The 17,467-nt window shown below is 55.2% G+C and overlaps 5 protein-coding genes across 5 annotated transcripts; 3 read left to right on the top strand and 2 right to left on the bottom strand.

Annotated features, from left to right (window-relative positions):
- Nucleotides 1-7,335: 7,335 nt before the first annotated feature.
- Nucleotides 7,336-8,575, top strand: ATEG_00525 (putative adenosine deaminase; the record flags this gene model as incomplete). The annotated part of the gene is made up of 3 exons (XM_001210611.1): nucleotides 7,336-7,392; nucleotides 7,459-8,328; nucleotides 8,384-8,575. The coding sequence occupies 3 exons, from the start codon at nucleotides 7,336-7,338 to the stop codon at nucleotides 8,573-8,575; spliced, it is 1,119 nt and encodes a 372-aa protein (XP_001210611.1).
- Nucleotides 8,576-8,681: 106 nt separating this feature from the next.
- ATEG_00524 (uncharacterized protein) lies at nucleotides 8,682-11,465 on the bottom strand (the record flags this gene model as incomplete). Its single annotated transcript, XM_001210610.1, has 1 exon — nucleotides 8,682-11,465. One exon carries the CDS (start codon nucleotides 11,463-11,465, stop codon nucleotides 8,682-8,684), a length of 2,784 nt encoding a protein of 927 aa, XP_001210610.1.
- A 945-nt stretch (nucleotides 11,466-12,410) lies between these two features.
- ATEG_00523 (uncharacterized protein) lies at nucleotides 12,411-13,338 on the top strand (the record flags this gene model as incomplete). The annotated part of the gene is made up of 2 exons (XM_001210609.1): nucleotides 12,411-12,732; nucleotides 12,800-13,338. The coding sequence occupies 2 exons, from the start codon at nucleotides 12,411-12,413 to the stop codon at nucleotides 13,336-13,338; spliced, it is 861 nt and encodes a 286-aa protein (XP_001210609.1).
- Nucleotides 13,339-13,764: 426 nt separating this feature from the next.
- ATEG_00522 (uncharacterized protein) lies at nucleotides 13,765-14,672 on the top strand (the record flags this gene model as incomplete). The annotated part of the gene is made up of 4 exons (XM_001210608.1): nucleotides 13,765-14,111; nucleotides 14,166-14,324; nucleotides 14,374-14,444; nucleotides 14,497-14,672. 4 exons carry the CDS (start codon nucleotides 13,765-13,767, stop codon nucleotides 14,670-14,672), a joined length of 753 nt encoding a protein of 250 aa, XP_001210608.1.
- A 120-nt stretch (nucleotides 14,673-14,792) lies between these two features.
- On the bottom strand, nucleotides 14,793-16,745 carry ATEG_00521 (nucleobase cation symporter-1 family protein; the record flags this gene model as incomplete). Its single annotated transcript, XM_001210607.1, has 5 exons — nucleotides 14,793-15,320; nucleotides 15,373-16,097; nucleotides 16,161-16,410; nucleotides 16,474-16,544; nucleotides 16,646-16,745. 5 exons carry the CDS (start codon nucleotides 16,743-16,745, stop codon nucleotides 14,793-14,795), a joined length of 1,674 nt encoding a protein of 557 aa, XP_001210607.1.
- Nucleotides 16,746-17,467: the final 722 nt, after the last annotated feature.

The following is a 17,467-nucleotide window of genomic DNA, read 5'->3' as shown; positions in this document are numbered from 1 at the left end:
ATCGCGAACCGACTAGTCGACATCATGGTGGAGATGGGTGGTTCTCTGACCTCGCGACGCATAGCCTCAGGTTCGCCCATCCATACTAGGTGGTTACTAGGTAACTAGTAGTTACAAGGGATGTACTCCGTTGTGGACACCAGGTGACTCGGACTGGGTACTACACATTTCAACCTCAAACCAAGGGCGAATGCCTGGTTATCGTTGGAGAGCTTGACAGTAAGCGGGAGAACAGAATTTCTTAGCGTGGATTGAGTCATTCCAATGTTGAACGCGGGGGAGACTCTCTGCCGAGTATTGAGATTACAATAAAGAATCCGAGTCTGTCGCTAGGGAGGACTGAGGCTGGGGAGTGGCAGTGACATCGGCCGAGGCGGTGCGAAAAGGGGGCCGGGGTGGTAAGATCGGCACGAGAATGGAGCGGTAAGAATGATGAAACCATGATCTTAAACACTAGTCGGCAGATCCTTTGCGGATGGCTCAAAGTCAACCTCCCGGAGGGATCCATGGGGCACTCCTTGAACTGACTGCAAAGACATATGATATCCATGGCGTCTCTGTTCTTCTTACTTCATTCTACCCGCCAGCATGAACGTACCTAACCTACCATAGGACTTGACTAGTACCCACGGCACCTCTCAATCAGGGGGGGTAGGGATGTTTCTTTCAGTAAAGTACCAGGAGGTACCGCGCATCACTCCGTACAGAATTACAGGAACCGCTAGTGCATACAATGCACTACAATCCCCTCACCAGGCTCCCACGGACAACCCCCAAATCCACTCAACTATCCAGACACAAACCTAAAGGGTTGGACAACATCCCCATGTCACACGGGTTGAACCGACAATGACGGTGATGCTGTTTATTACTGTCCGGTTAGAAGAGCGGTCAGGAAACCGTCTTCTTCCCATGTCATTCATTCATTGGGCGGGACGGTTGATTGGGATTTGCACGGTTGGCCCATGACGATGACGAAGAACGGAATGTGGACTACCGCAAGCCAATCCTCCAGTTCGTTTCTTTTTCTCTGCCCTATGAGTCCAGTGATCGCGTCGCGGTCCTTGGCTTTCGTAGCCCAGTCGGCTGGATGTCACCGTAATTTTAGACTAACACCCCTCCGGCGTCCACTGTACTCTGCGGGGAGGGGCTGCGGGACGGACTAGATACCTACTGGGTAGTTAGTCGCTCCTCCATGCTGATTCTGACGAATTCCAGAAAGAGCACGAGTCCGGAGCAATAATGCGCTCCTCGACATGGGCGGTACAATACATCGCGACACCGAAAAGGCAACCATCCAACGACTGCGGGGCCTCACCCCGACCCCGCATCCAGCTGAGCCTTGCTTGCTGAGTTGGCGATGCCATCGTCCTCTTATCATCCAGACACGATCTATCCTCGTGTGTTCAGCTCCCCCATTTCTTGACAATGAGGCGAATCGCTCTCAGGGGGCCAATGAATGTCCCTCATCATCGCCGTCGTATGTTGCGACAAATCAGGATCTTACTAAGCACGCGCCTTGCCATGGGAAGCGTGCGATAAACCGCTCACAATACCAACCAATGAGAAAACTAACAACCTTGACGTTTGTATACCTACCTACCTAGGTAATCTCGTTCTCGTCCATGTGCTCTCTATCCTGCAAGTCGGAGGGGCCAGGCTTCGTGCTCGCAGCCTCGGATGCGATCCTCACACCGCCACATACTCATTGCTGAATCGAAGGTTCTCTCACCCTTCCATGGAGCAACCACGACATGATCAGATTAACTATAGTTGCTGAACTTAATGTCTCAATTCCTTCTGCACCCGTTAGCCTCTTTCGGCTAAGGGTAAGCCGGCCCCTCCAATGGCAGGCCCATGTGGGATCCGGATGACCTGGCGCATCCGGGATTCATCAGGACGGCCGCAGGTTTTGAATCCAAAACGTCGGCGACCAGGGTAGCCTCGGGTGCGCACGTGTGTTGGCAGGCGCTGGGCAATCTGAATCGTCAACGCAGCGGACTAGTTATCTCGTAGGTCTCCTCAGAGCCTATCTTTACTCCACCCGATCCGTGCACGTACGCTGGTGATATCGCGGCTGTGGCGGGATCTTCTGTAGGCTAAAAACCAGGCAGGGGGTTTCCTCATTGTGCTTCATACTTGACCATGACGCAATGCAACTGTTGCCAGGTCCGGGATGTGAAGAAGCTGGGTATCATAAGTTCCGTGCGTCCAGAGATGTGATAAAGTGTGATGAGGTACTTGAGTCAAGTCGTAGGCACCCCTGGTCGTCACGGGGCGACGGTGGGTTGCTACGGTACAGGGTACATGAGAGCCCCTTGGAGCACGTACAGGCGCACGTACAGGGGAGTACATGCATAACGCAGAGGAGATGCCTACAGAGGTAAAGAGCCCGTTGGATTACCCCTCCTCTGCAGCCGAGAACGATGGCGATAATCGGAGGGATTTTAGGGTGTGGCCGCCTTGCGTGCTTGCTTTGTGAGTCCTGACCGCTTCCAAGGCTGTGTTTCGAGGGATCAGACCCTCCCCCCGGTCAGACTGATTATCCTGGAGGTCCACGGGGGGTTTAGGAGGGGAAGGGCTGCCAATCCGAGGTGTTTTCCTGGGGTATCGTCGAATCGCTTTGCGCAGGGGATTACCCAATGCGGACATATGAAGCATCGCTCTCTGGGAACCTGTGACCAACGGTCCTGTTTCTCATTCGTGCCGGCACAATCGGATGTCGGGCGCTGCCGTGTTTACCGAGTGAATGCAGGAGGATCAAGGTAGGATTTGTTGACATGAGATTCGGGGCAATGGAGGGCTGGGATTGTCGGCGTCGACGCTTGCCTCCCTAACAGGAAGTCGACTCTGTCGAGGACGGTCGTCCACGAAGGAACTCGCTCACCACCGGTGGTTCTGTAGTATGGAGCGGATTCTCTGGTAGGGAACTGGCGCTAGAGCCGGCAAGGCCGACGGTTGGCAGCTTATTCAGCACGGCAAGGCGGAGACAGCTCCAGTTCGCAGGAGATTACAAGCGAGCGTCATCATTGGCATGTTTGCCTCGGCCTCGTGGGGCTACACCAAACGGTGGCCCACTCTTGACAGCTTCCAAGCCTTTTCCCATCGCGGGTTTCGCTGCTGCCCAGGATCTTGCAGCCGAGACCTTGCTACGATCACACAGAGAGGGAGACTGTCCCCCATTCCGTGGGTGATTTCCAGGTGAGTGGTATTTCTTACTGAATCAATCATCTTTTTTTTTTCTCTCTATTTTTCCCATCCTCCACTACTTCGCCGTCTACCCCTCTTCCTCCTGTCCAAGATTAGGATTGGTAGAGGAAATCCCTTGGTTGACGAGTAAAGGATAAACACGCTTTCTGTGTCGACATAGACATCATTCAGCCCACAGACATTCCCGTGGTCGCTATTTTCGGTCTCTGACGAGCGCATATTTAACTAATCCTCGGGGAGATATGTTGTGACGTCATCACTAGGGTAGCACGCAACAGACAAATCAGCCCACTGTATTGATAGGAGGTATTATCAGGTAGGTCAGATACCCAAGTAGACAAAGAAAAGAAGAAAATCCACACTGCAGTGGGTATTGGGAACAGGAGACTCAACTGCTCCATAAGATACCTGACATAACTACCTACTAGGTACTAGGTACACTTGTTCTTTATCGTTTCCCGCCAGTGTGGTTAGGAACTTCCACAGCAACTGCATTAGCGTCGGGTCGGTGTACGACGGTGGTAATCTTCCCATCCGTATTTCGTCATTACCACACCAGCGTTTACACCATACCACCCAATTCAATAATACCTGCCTTACCATCACGTCGTCTCTAGAACGCCGAGCGTTTACCCAAAGGGTACCTAGTACTGGTACCTAAGGTAACTACTAGGGGAAGGTATCCCCCAGTAGTCTCCCCAGCAGCCTAACCCTATCGTATCGAGTCGGGGGCCGTTCGCATGGAGGGTTGGGGCTAGGAAAATTTTGGCCTCTTAGAAGCCTTTCGAGAAGCTCCCTCCCTACTAGGTAGTATCCAAGCCCTAGGGAACGGGTTCGTCTGGTGATTTGGATCTTCAGGAGATCAACCGACAAAGCGAGAAACCCCTCTTTTCCCTTTTCCTTTCACCAGAGATGATGTCGCACACGTATCTGCGCCTACTCGCAATCATTTCCGAAACGCGAGGACGGGAAGCACAACGTTTGTAATTAATTAATAGGTATTACCTGACGGCGTTTGATCCCAACTGGATGGAACGTTGCGCCTCCTGAGCCGGGGTCCTCGTCATGATCGGAATCCTGGTCTCATCATTTTTATGCTTTTTCTGCTGCTTTTTTGGCCTGTCTGCCGCCCGTATCAGAATTTCTGTCGATTACCAGGTACTTCTTAGCGATGGTGACACAAATAGATAATGTCTGCCTAGCCAATTTCTGAGACTTAACGGGGGAAAAAAAGAATGTGTATTTATAATGGCTGGAGCAAGATAGTAGGTATGTAGTACAGGATCCACCTGAAAGAGAGTGAGGGCATTTGTAAGGAGAATATGAATATCACCACCACTTTACGGAGTAGTATAGCAATACCAGAGACAACTAGATGAATGTCATGCCACAGACGACGCAGAGCCTCCTCTCCTCCTTCGATGCGTCTTCGATGCTTCAGCCCCTATCTCCCCTCCAATAACCCCCCTGGCTCGTTCAGCGCACGCTGCATGGTGTCATCCGGTCAGTCCATTCGGTCCATCGCAGTGACAATGCAGCGATCCAGCGGGGATTCTGACAGTTGGCGTATCGCTCCGCCAAACAACGTGTTGTGGCTTGGGGAGAGTCAATAGTTGCGCTTCTTTCACAGTGAGGCTTGCAGATATTAACTGCCCCCAGCCTCGTGATCATCATCGCCTCATTCTTTGTTTTTCCTCTCAGCCGTTTGCCTGTTCTTGAACCATGCATTCAGGCTCTTTTCTTTGCCCTTGACACGCTGTCGTCATTCGTGCTAAATCGGGCCTGCGGCAGACATGCGTGAATGCAGCCTATATTGCAGAGGGCTGGTCGGATTCAGGTCCATGTCGGTGTCCATGTTGCATTGACTGGTCGCAAAGAAGACCCGGCGTGTGGTGTGCCTGTCTGCGACCCGCTTGACTCAGTTCAGCTCCTCTGCAGTCGATGTGGGATTCTATCCGGATGCCCGCGTGTTACATCCTCCTACAACCGAACAACAGACGGCTGTCTTCCTTCTACCAGTAATACACTGGACTGACTTTCGGTATACGCCGATGGCTTACACGATACACCCTGGTTCTCCACGTCCGTAAGATTTTTGTCGCGCTCTCGGAGACCCTTGTTTCTGATCCATGGCATGGCATAGGGCAAAGGCCCACTCCACAATCCGCCCATGCGGAGTTCACAGCCGCACGAGGAAGAATCTGTCGGTGGAGTAGGTAGTTCTACTCCTACTATCCATATGCTATTCTTGGAATCTGTCTCTCATCAGACAGCGCCCATGGACATCGCTCTATACACTCGATAGAAGCACAATTGTCGCATTGTCTTCTGCTTCAACATACCTATCTCTCGGTCCGGACCGGCTGGCGCCACACCCGTATTCGCAACTAACCAATTCGATTGTATGGTGCGAAGGAGATTAAAAACGGCGGCGGTGATTCGAATCGCCTGCGCTACTCCATCCATCAATTTCAGGGAAGGATCCGTTCTTGTTTCAATGCGAGGCAGCGGCTAAAAATAGCCCCCCCGGGAGCCCCATCGACGCTTTCTGGAATCCTTCGACGGTGGACTAGGCAGATACTAATGCACTGCCGGCCTTCTTTCGGTGCCGTTGCCATCCCATTATTCGAGCCAGCCGTGCACTAATCCCTTGGCTGGCAGTCTCGCTAATGCATTCTCGCTACACTCGCTTACTCGGGTCAATTCTGCTCTAGTTCCCTTGCGCCAAACCGGGGCCTTGTTGTGCACCGTTGGAGAATTAATCTAGAGCCCATTTGGCTCGAATTGACTCCAACTGGTCCAGCTCAGAGCAGCCTGACCAAGATATAGAACCAAGTATTCATTCCGGACTCTTCCCTGGCCGGATCATTTGGACTACGTTTGAATTGGCACGCTCATCTGATTCATCATTCTCATGCTTATTCGCTTCTAACAGAATTGAAATTGAACCGGCTGATATACTTTGGACCTCCGCCACGCTACAGAGCCTACGCTGTACGCACTCGACTCCAAACCAGATGCCGTCTGAGACAACGGCACACTCGGAGGCCCCGTTGGTGCGGTATTGGCCGACACCCAGTCTAACTACGGAGTACTACTCCGTAAATCTGCCTTACTCCAGACGGCCTCGCATCTGCCGGTCTTTGCTCCACTTTTCATAAGATCGTTCTCTGGATCGCACAGCCTTAATCTACACGAAACAACCACAAAAGCTAACTGAGCCGCTAGGTTGCGTCGAGCTGTCCTCAGTGCGGAGATCACAGGACGGCATCGGCAATGGTAATGAATTATGCGCGTGCATCAAGTCAGGTGTCTGTATGGGATGGATTTCCGCGCTTCCGTTGCGTGAGAATGAGCATATATCACCTCCAGCCGGCCAATCGGCCATGGACTTCACTCTAATGGCGGAAGATGCCAACAGTCGCACCGTCCGCCGCGTAGAAAGCAAGCGAGCGTCCGTCAATATGGACGGGAGGACGTTTTGCGACATCGGTATGGCAAGGTGTTCGGCTCTGCTACTCCGCACTGTTCGGATATGGATCGCAATAATCCAGGGTCGCAGTGTATCCTCCAGAATCAAAACCCATCCCGTGTTTCTACTTATACTTTGGATAAAGACATTTTGTGACATGTCGCGAATGGTAGTATCCCGCTGGAGATGTTTCAACGGGACGGCATAGTTGACAAGGTATCTAGCTTTTTGGAGCATGTACTAGAGGTGGAATGGTCTATTGTAAGAAATTACTTGTCGGTGGTTTTACCAGGTGTAGGTTAGACATGTTCAGATACAATACTATTAGCAAAGACAGCGGGTTTCACACATCGCTGATAGTATCTGGATAGCCTCATGTCCGAGAATATATATCTGTTGACACCACGCCGCAACCATTTGCGCAATCGAAATGCTGGTATCAGTCGCCTTACTTCATTCTGTGTATAACATGGTTCGTGTTTGATATGTAGTGCTTGTTGAACAAGGTCATCAGATAAAGCAATGAGGTCACCTGCTCTGCCACGACAAACAGATAACAACCACTTCTCCGTCTCCCACTTAACCCCCTCCTAGACACAACCACCACATAGAACCCACTACCAGTCCACTAGATCCCCCAAGATAGACCCATTATGGACGTCACCAGGCCCGTGGATGCGCAGTTTACCAAAGCACTACCGAAAGTCGAGGTAAGTCTACCCCTCATCTACAACCAGACCCGGAAGAAGGATAGATAGATCACTAACCGTGGATAGCTGCACGCCCATCTTAGCGGCAGCATCAGCCGCCAATGTCTGCACGAGATCTGGCGCAAGAAAAAAGCACAGAATCCAGACTTTAACGTCGAGGATCCGCTGGTGCTGATGCCCCCCGGCAAAGTGGACTACTCGCTGCAGACGTGCGACCCCCCTACTCTACCCCCGTCGCTGCAACCAACTAACCCAACCAACCGACGCAGCTTCTTCTCCGTCTTCAACCAATCCATCTACCAGCTCTGCGACGACCTCGACAGCGTCGCCTACGCCACCCGCGCCGTGCTGCAGGACTTCCTCGCCGACGGCGTCTGCTACCTGGAGCTGCGCACCATCCCGCGCGCCTCGCCCGCGGCCACCTTCACCAGCGAGGAATATCTCCTCACCGTGCTGGACGCCATCGCCGCCTTCCGCGCCGCCCACCCCCAGCTCGCCGTCTACCTCATCCTCGCCATCGACCGCGGCCACCACTCGGCCGCCGACGCGCTCGCCGTCGTCGACCTCGCCCTCGCCCACAGGCCGCGCGGCGTCGTCGCCATCGACCTCTGCGGGAACCCCACCAAGGGCGACGTCGCGACGTTCCGGCCCGCCTTCGACAAGGCCAGGGCGCATGGGCTGCGCGTCACGCTGCATTTTGCCGAGGTGCCCGCCCCGCCGGGGCAAACGGAGCTGAGCACCCTGCTGGACTTCCGGCCGGATCGCCTGGGACATGTCATCCATGTGCCGGAGGATGTGAAACGGGAGATTGCGCGGCGGAAGCTCGGGCTGGAGCTGTGCATCTCGTGCAATGTCCATGCGAAGATGTTCGATGGCGGGTTCCTCGATCACCATTTCGGGTACTGGAGGCATGAGCATTGTCCGGTGGTTTTGTGTGTAAGTGCCCTTTGTGCTGGTTGGTTGTGGTGGTAGGTGAGGCTAATGCGTGCAGACCGACGACGTCGGCTTCTTTTGCAGTCCCGTGTCTAACGAGTATCTCCTCGCTGCGGAGCATTTCCACCTCACCCGCGTGGACATTCTGAACATGTGTCAGAAGGCGGTCGATGCGATTTTCGGCGGCGAGGCTGAGAAGGCCCGGTTACGACGACTGCTGGATGCGTTCGAGGCGACGTACAGACAGTGATCATCATTGTGATTTCATTCCATGCCAATACTTAATGCACTTAATGCTCATGTACAACAGATAGAGAGAGCCTGTCTCTCGTGGGTATCAAATAAGACGGTTATAATCATCCCTGCCACCGGAACTTGCCCTGCTTCAGCGTCTGCACAACCCCCATAGGCATCAGCTCCCGACTCACAGCCGCCAGACCCCCGTATTTCCTCACCATCCCCTCCTGGTACAGCTCCGCGATCCACCGCCAGTACGGCTTCATACCGCGCCAGTGCGCCGCGATCGGGCCGCTCGAGGCGCCGCTGCTGGCCAGCCAGTCCCGCAGCAGGCTTTGGTGCTGGCACAATGCCGGCGTCTGGCTGGTGCTGGCCTCGGCAGGCACGCGGGTCAGATCCCTGTACGCAGCCAGGAGATGCGGGCTGAACTCCTCCGCGTGCTTGGTGAACTCCTCTAACGACATGAAGGTCGTCCCGTCGTCCGACCCGCCCAGTGCGTCGACAGCCGCCGACGCCTCGACAGGCCCGTGCTTCTCGAACCGCTCCTTGGCCGCCTGGTGCGCCGCGGAGTCGGCGACAAAGGCCTTGCGGAGCCGCCCGCGCGGCGTCTGCTTGATGTCCTCGCGCATCGCGAACAGCGACACGTACGGGTTCAGCAGCTCGAGGCTGCCCAGCTCGACGGGGAAGTAGAAGAAGGCGTCGGGGAGGTCGTGCACGCCGAACCGGTCGGCGATCATCGCGCGCAGGTGGCCGGTGACGCCGCCGGGGCTGTCTGGGAAGAGACGGCGCTCGATGCGGTTGAGCGTGGCGATGGCCATGTCGATGTGCGAGCGGCCAAAACACATGGCCGGCTTGGCGAAGTTGTTGACGAAGAACCGGCCAAAGTAGCTGTTCCACGCCTTGACCCACGAGAACACGCTCTTGCACGCCGCGAGCTGCCGCTGCAGCTCGGCGATGTGCTCGTCCACTTGGCTCTGGTCGATGATGAACCGGCCTTCCTGCGCGTCGAGCTTGAGGAAGCCCCAGCGGATGGCGCCTGCGGGGAGAAGGTTGGGGGCGTCCGCGTGCGGCTTGGACTCGTCGGGGGCGACGAGCTCCTGCGGGGTGTAGGTGTCTCCGCGGGTCGCTTCATCGGGCGTGCTCGCCAGACGGACGGACCCGGTCTTCTCCTCGTTGAACTCGAGGCCTGTCACCTTCGTGAAGGTCTTCATGGCGTCCCACGCTGCGATGCATGTTGCTTCAGGGCCCCAGAACCAGAAATCGTCGTGGAGACGGTAGAGGTGCGCGCCGTTGGTGTGCTGGTTGACTGCATAGTCCATGCAGAACAGCACGGCTTCGCCCAGGCAGGTCGAGAGCGCGTGGCTCATGGGCACGCCGCGGCGCCGGGTGCGCACTGTAGCGTTGGGGCCGTCCTGGACGAACTTGACGGGCGCCTCGAGGAAGGTTTTGAAGAAATCGAGCCACGCCTTCGGGACACCAAAGTATTCCAGCACGGTGAGGATTGTGGTGTGTGAGAGGGATGGACCAAACCACTTGAAGTCTGAACGTAGGGCAGTGAACTGTCCGTGGAGGGTGTTGTGGATGATCGATTCTGTGATCAGGAGATGAAGGAGGGAGTGTTTGGTATCGAGGGCACTTTTCGCTGCGTTGCCTGTAGATCGTGAGTCTGCTGTGGAGTCGCCGTCATAGTCTGGCGCGCCGTCTTCCACAGACTTGGGCAATTGTGTCATGAAGTAGTCTGATCGATATGTATCGAATCGGTGTTCATTGACAGAGTTCGCTGCACGTGCTGGCTTCTCCAGGAAGTATTGACGGCGGGCTTTCTCCCGCTTGGAAATGTACTGGTGCGACGACTTCCACGCACGGGATATAAGGAAATCGTCAAAGGCATCTTTGAACGTTACCGACCACTTGAGTCCAATATAATGCAGCAGCAGAGCATCGAGGATATCCTCGTCCATGAACACCCGGTATTTCCCATTGAGCTGGCGGCGCATTTCCACGGGAATGCCCTCCGCCGGCCAGCTCCACGATGCGAGGGTCGCAAGGCGCATATTGAGTACATCGATAACTTCTCGAGCCACCGCGTCACTCTGCATGAAATCCTTCAAAATAGCAGCCTTCTCTTTTGTGAGAAGATCTGTTCCCAATAGTGTACTGCCGAGCCATTTGAGGTCGTGGACACCGAGCGCAGCCTCTTTCGTCAACAGCTCCGAACCGAAGGCCTTGATTTTCTCCCGCATCTCCTTCAGCGCCTGTTTCGATAAAGAGCTTGCCAAGAATAAGCGGTCGAGATACCCACGGAGCGTAGTCTCGTCGGTGGAATCGGCTTGGAAGACCAGCGATTCCCATGTCGAGCGTTGTTCTTGCATCTCTGCTCGCCCTACGGACTCGAAGGAGTCGACGCCATCGCTATTGACGTCTTGAGTGGCCTGTGTTGGGTAGTCGCCCTCGTAGTTCTCCAGACATTCTGTGACAAGTTTGTTGTAGAAAGCCGCATGATCATGTCTCGTCTGCAAGTACTGCAGTTCCTGTTCCAACTCTGCAATCCAACCCCTCAGGGCGTGATCTGACACTGACGGGTCGAATTGGCTCTGCATGAGGAAGCGCCGGATATTGACATAGACTGCTCTCTCACTGCCATTTGCGACAGCGCTCCGATTGTCTGCGGAGTGGTCCAAGTCCATATCTTCCTGATCCAAGGCATCGTTGGGGTTTCCCTTGAGTTGGGTGATACCCTCCAGTAGGATCTGGGCCTTGGATCGTAGATCGGGCGCGTTTTCAGCAGCCCGGATAATCTCGCGTTTTTGCTTCGCAAACAACGCGTATTGCTTCGAAAACTCGCCAATCTTGATGTCGGTGGCGAATTTCAGGGTCTGAGGAAGGGCCCCGCTGGAAGCCATTGTAGCAGTTTGGACAGAGATGCACAAGGTACTGCAATGTTAAGATACGCAGTAGCTGTCTTCCTCGAGAATTGAACGGATGAATGAGAGAATGAAAAGTTTGCCCGAGTATTGAGGAACTTGTGGTCGATCTGAGATCTTATATGCGATCCAAGTGGAGCCGCAGTGGAACCGCGTTCAGAACAAGTGATACCCGATGCCGATCTGGTTGGACTTCAGACTGGCTTTCTGTGCATTCCTGGCCTATGGTGGCAGATGGCAGAGGCCTAGACGTAGGAGGTGACGATTTGGCGTCACCTCGGCTCTGGATGCCGCCTGTCGTGACTCCGCCTCGTTGTCGGGGACCCAAAAGGGAAACCGTTGGTCCTTTCGATCTATATTGTGACTCACGGCTGAGCTGCTTTGAAGTGATTCGTGATGTATGCTCGCGGGGATTGGTTCTGATAGAGCATTTCATATGAGGCTTTATGAGCCAAGGAGAAGCGATTTGTCTCGTCGTCGATCTTTGGTTGAGAGGGGAGTCGCTTGGGTTCTAGACCTTGGCACATAATCACCATGCCTGTAGGGTTGTATGCATCCCGATAGTATGTGGCAGGTGAAACTTCCCATGCGGATGGACTATGGAGTAGTAGAAGAGGAGTCTTGGTTGTAGTGGTCGCGACGAAGTCGAGATGTATTTGGCCTGAGGCCTCACTAACACCGTCTTAGTCAGCTCTGAGCTGAGCATCTCGAATGGATCAAAAATGCTTCATTCGTTTCCAACCTATATTCCAGACATCAAATAACCTGATCCCTTGTCTTGAATTGAGCTTGGCTGACTCGGCGGAGATATCTCTTCCCTTCTCTGCTCTATCTCTAACCGTCGGGAGGGCATCTCAACTGCAGCATTGGCGTACACCTCTTTGACTGATACACGAACCCACGCTGTCAATAAATTCATGAACAATGGGCAACGACTTTGTGTTTATCAATGTCAAAGAGCCCAAAGATGCCCTCCAGCTCGCCAAGGAGCCGGAGATCCGCTCCCACCTGACGCGCCGTCAATGGCAGCAATTCGACAATCGCAAGACGACTCGGAGAGAGGACGCGCAGTCCCTGTGCCTCGGAGCGGAGTGTCTTGCCACCCAGCTACCAGTAGCTGAAGCACAGCACGAGGAAATGCTCCCATCGTTGACCATCCCACCTCAGCTAGGAGGACTACGCGTGGATCCTTTCCGATCGTATCCCGTCGCATGGCGGCCGTACATGCCCCTGTTCGTGGACCACTGTAAGTAACCCACCAACAACCGCCCGCAGCCTGCATCGAACAAGTCACCGTTGACGGGACTCTCAAGACCTAATGAGCATGGCGGTTGACATCCCCGAGCTCGACCAGCCGGGCAACCGCGGCCTCCTACGATCGCGCTGGTTCCCGCTGGTGATGACCGAGCCCGCACTCTTCCTCGTCATCCTGCTGCTCTCCGCCTCGCATTATGCATCGGTGCAGACGAATTCGACGGAGCACCGACTGAACCTGCTCAATCTGCGGTGGGAGGCCGTCCGCGCCATCAACCATGCGCTCGCGGGCCAGCAGCAGCCCTGCGCCGTCAGCGACGCGCTCCTGGGCGCGATCGCCAAAATGGCCAGCTACGAGGCCATGTTCGGGAATATGGACAACTACCGCGTGCATATGGAGGGCCTCGTGCGGGCCGTCGCCCTGCGCGGCGGGCTCCCGTCGCTCGGGCTTAATGGGCTGCTCCGGCGCATTGTGGTCTGGATCGACCGTAACGCCGCCTTCCTACACGGCTCCGTGCTGTATTTCCCTGGCGCTACGTTTGTTCCGGGGCAGCCGCTGCCGGACCCGAATCCGGGGCACTTTCTGGGCGCTTCGTAGCGGAAATAGAGTCACGGAGTTACGACACTTCAAACTTTGAGCGACGGCGTCGACTGCAACATGGGTGGATGCGACATCGCATTGAGTTTGTGGTGGTGGCCCAATAACCAGCGGACGTGGATATATGATGCAACGCGTGGAGTTCTCCGGATGCACTGCGAGCTGCGGTGGGTACGCAGTTCCTATTTGGGATAACGCATACTAAACTCGTCCCGATCTCATGAACCAGTCGGTTTAAGCTCATCGGAACCCACCATGATACATCGGGTCCTCAGCCTTCAGCTGGCGAGCTGAATTCCGGGCAGACCCTAGGTATAAAGCACCCCCAACCACCCTGGGACTCAACTCCTTCATCTTCTCTATCCATTGCACATTCTCTATCTATTGCCAAACTCCCTACACCTCTCTTCTTACTTATCGATCAACATGTCCCTCTCCGGAAAAACCGCCCTCATCACCGGAGGCGCAAAGAACCTCGGCGCCCAGATCGCCCGCGAGCTGGCCTCCGTCGGCGCCAATCTCGCGCTGCACTACCACGCCTCCAGCAGCAAGGCCGACGCTTCCAAGCTCGAGGCCGAGCTGAAGCAGAAATACCCCTCCATCAAGATCGCCTTCTACGACGGCGACCTGACCTCGGCCGCGGCCGTCACCAAGCTGTTCCAGGAGACCATCCGCGACTTTGGGCACGTCGACATCGTGGTCAACACGGTGGGCAAGGTGCTCAAGAAGCCCATTACTGAGATCAGCGAGGCTGAATACGACTCCATGTTTGCGTATGCCTGCCTGCCTACGTCTCCGATTGCGGTGCCTGTGCTGACCAACTGCAGGATCAACTCCAAGGCTGCCTTCTTCATTCTGAAAGAGGCCGCCGCGCACATCACGGACGGCGGAAAGATCATCAGCACCGTCACCGCGCTGCTGGGCGCGTTCACTGGGTTCTATACCTCGTATGCGGGCAGCAAGGCGCCCGTCGAGCACTTCACTCGGTATTTCTGCCCATGACTGGATGGTGATGTCGGCTAATCTTCGATAAAGTGGCGTCTGCAAGGAGCTGCAGTCTCGTCGCGTCAGCGTCAACAACATCGCCCCTGGTCCTATGGATACCCGTACGTCATTCCCGAACATGTGTATAGGGAAAGAAAATACTAACAGCAACAGCCTTCTTCTATCCCCAGGAGTCTCCCGAGGCTGTCGAATTCCACAAGGCCAACGGCATGGGCGGCCGTCTGACCATGGTGGAGGATATCGCGCCGATCGTCAAGTTCCTGTGTACTGACGGAGCCTGGATCACCGGGCAGACCATCTTTGCCAACGGCGGCTACACGACCCGTTAAACCTAATTGATTAAATGAGACGACGCTGTGATATAAAAATGCAAATGTCATTTCTCGTAGCATGTCCTGCTCTATCATGGCATCTACAGCCCCTAAATTACAATGAACATACACCCAAAATCAATATACCGCCGCCGAACCGGCTTTCGGCCCCTTGTGCTCGGACGAGGAGTCCGATTTCACCGGCTCCGGCACCTCGTACGAAGTGTACGGCTCCACCTCCACGCCGTCCGCGACAGACAGCCCGTCCACGTCCACGTCGACCTCGTTCCAGGTGTCGCTCGTCGCGGCGACAGGGAACAGACGGGTCAGGATGTAGTACATCACCATGGACACGATAATCCCGGAGAAGTAGTTGATGTTGTAGATGTACTGCGCGCCCACGGGGACCGTGCGTCCGACGGCACCGGCAAAGCCGACGATGTTGACGAGAATGCCGGAAATATACGAAGCGTAGGCTTGCCAGGAGAAGCCGAAGAAGTGGCGGTATGGCGAGCCCGGGCGCGCGCTGTACAGGTCCTTGAGCTGCAGGTAGCCCTTGCGGACGATGTAGTAGTCGCAGATCATCGGGCCTGCGATGGAGGACAGGAAGATCGAATAGGCGGAGAGGTATGTTGTGAATTGGTTCGATGATGATACAAGGTTCCACTGTAGAGGGTTAGTTAGTCTGTGGTAGGGGATAAGTCTAAAGGAGACGTACCGGACACATGGCCAGGCCAACCGCCGCGCAGATGTAACTACCCCGGCGGATGGTCAGGTACCGCGGGAGGAGAGCGGTCATGTCCGTCCCCGCGGAGACGGAGTTGGCGGAGATGTTCGTTCCCAGCTGGGCGAGGGCGAATCCGGTGGAGATGACGAAGATGCCGAACCGCTCGGCGGAGCTGGCGCCTTCTAGGAACTTGCCCAGGAGGTCCAGCGGGTTCCAGACGGTCTCGCCGAAGATGACCGTCGAGGAAGAAGAGGCAATGATACCGATGAAGGAGGTGATGCCGAAGCCGATCGGAATGGTGAACAGCTGCGACCACAGCGCATCCTTGGGCGTTTTGGAGAACCGCGAAAAGTCCGGGTCATTGACAATCAGCGTAGCGAAGTTGCCCAGGCAGCTCATGATCGATTTGATCACCGCCCAGGCCAGGGTGCTACCGTGCACCGTGTGGGACTGGTGCACGATGGGACCGAGACCGTGGGCCCGGGAGATGGCCCAGGCGAAGAAGGCGATGGCGGCAATGGGGGAGTAGACTGCCTTCACCGTGAACAGATGGCGGATCTTGTGGACGGGGAACCAGAGGGCGGGCAGCGAGAGAAGCCAGAAGAGAAAGAAGCTGACAAAGTCGCGCGTCGTTACTCCCGAGCTGGCGGGGATGGAGTTGGGGATGTTGTTGTAGCTGGGCCAGATGGCGCGGATCATCAAGGTGACGCATTGGCCTGTGATGTCAGTGTCAGTGTTCAAGAATCCTCTAGTATCCTAGCCAGAGGAGCAAGACGTACCTCCAATGTATCCCTGCACTCCGTACCAGATGACCGCCATGGCGGCGCGGTTAAACACCGGCCAGAATGACCCCCAGATCCCAAAGGTCGATCGGCAGACGACGGGGAAAGAAATGTGATAGACGGCACCGATGCGTCCGGTCAAGCAGACGAAACAGGCCGCAATAAAATATCCCACCCAGACGCAGATCCACGACTGCCACCAGGAGAGACCGTCGACGATCATTGAGGACGAGATCATCCAAGTGTTCTGCAGACGAACTGGTTAGTGATATCATCGGCACGCTACACGATACCACCAGACAACACTCACGATGTTCAACGAGTCGGCAACCCAGAAAGCAATAAAGTTCCACCACCTCCATTGACGACGTTCGGGTTCAACTGTATCCCACGAAATCATCCAATTTCACACGGTCAGCCATGTTATCCTCCTGTGGGCAGAGGCGTCTCGAGGAGATTTCGCCGGCCGGTAGTCTTCTCACCTGGCCGTAAGTCATGGTTGGTCAACATCAACTGGGTGTTGGTCAACCCGGGCTCGCTCTCCACCTCGATCTTCTCGACCCATTGCTTGAATCGCGACATGATGTTCCGTTTGGATGTGTGTGGGATGTATCTCTGTATGTCTGTGGTCGAGAGTAGAGGAGCGACGGTCCACTATAGGGAGCTGATTGAGTTCGTGATGTAATGATGAGAGAGATGCCGTTTAGGGTAGCATCCGGGCAGACAAAAAACAGACCGAACCGACCACCAGTATCCGAGCCACTTGTCTGGGGCATCAGGCGAGTTTTAAACGGACCGGGCTATCTCCTGGATATGGGGGACGACGATGGCATGTGTGATAGTTTTTCTCACACCAAGCCCGCCCTCTCCGTCATCGTGGTGGCCCGGCCCAATCAGCAGGGCTCCTGGGACTGATAGGAATCATGATGATCGCCTCCAAGCGTGTTCGGGACGAGAATCCCGCGAAGAGTGACGACGATAAGGTCGTGGGAATTGGTCGAGCAGAAGACGCGACAAGGGGCCCTTATCACCCTCCATCACCCTCGTTGCTCGATCGGGTCGAGTAAGCGATGCCGTTATCAGCGATAAGACCATCAGCGGGTCCCGCGTGGTGGGGAAGTAGACCAGTGAGCATCGAGGGAAAAAGCCTCTGTGGGTTTGCTGTATCTAATCAGCGTCGACCCACCGTGGGTTGACTCGATCACATCGAGTAAAAGATTCTACCCTCAGGGACTGCGGAGTAGATAGTTGGGGAGCTGTGGAGTAGTTCGATGTACATACTGAGTACGCGTGTACGGAGTAGG

This window comes from Aspergillus terreus, genomic scaffold, assembly GCF_000149615.1.
Source record: "Aspergillus terreus NIH2624 scaffold_1 genomic scaffold, whole genome shotgun sequence".
Taxonomy (NCBI): Eukaryota; Fungi; Ascomycota; class Eurotiomycetes; order Eurotiales; family Aspergillaceae; genus Aspergillus; species Aspergillus terreus.
The sequence above is the reverse complement of the archived record's forward strand: the minus strand, read 5'-3'. Positions and strand labels throughout refer to the sequence as shown.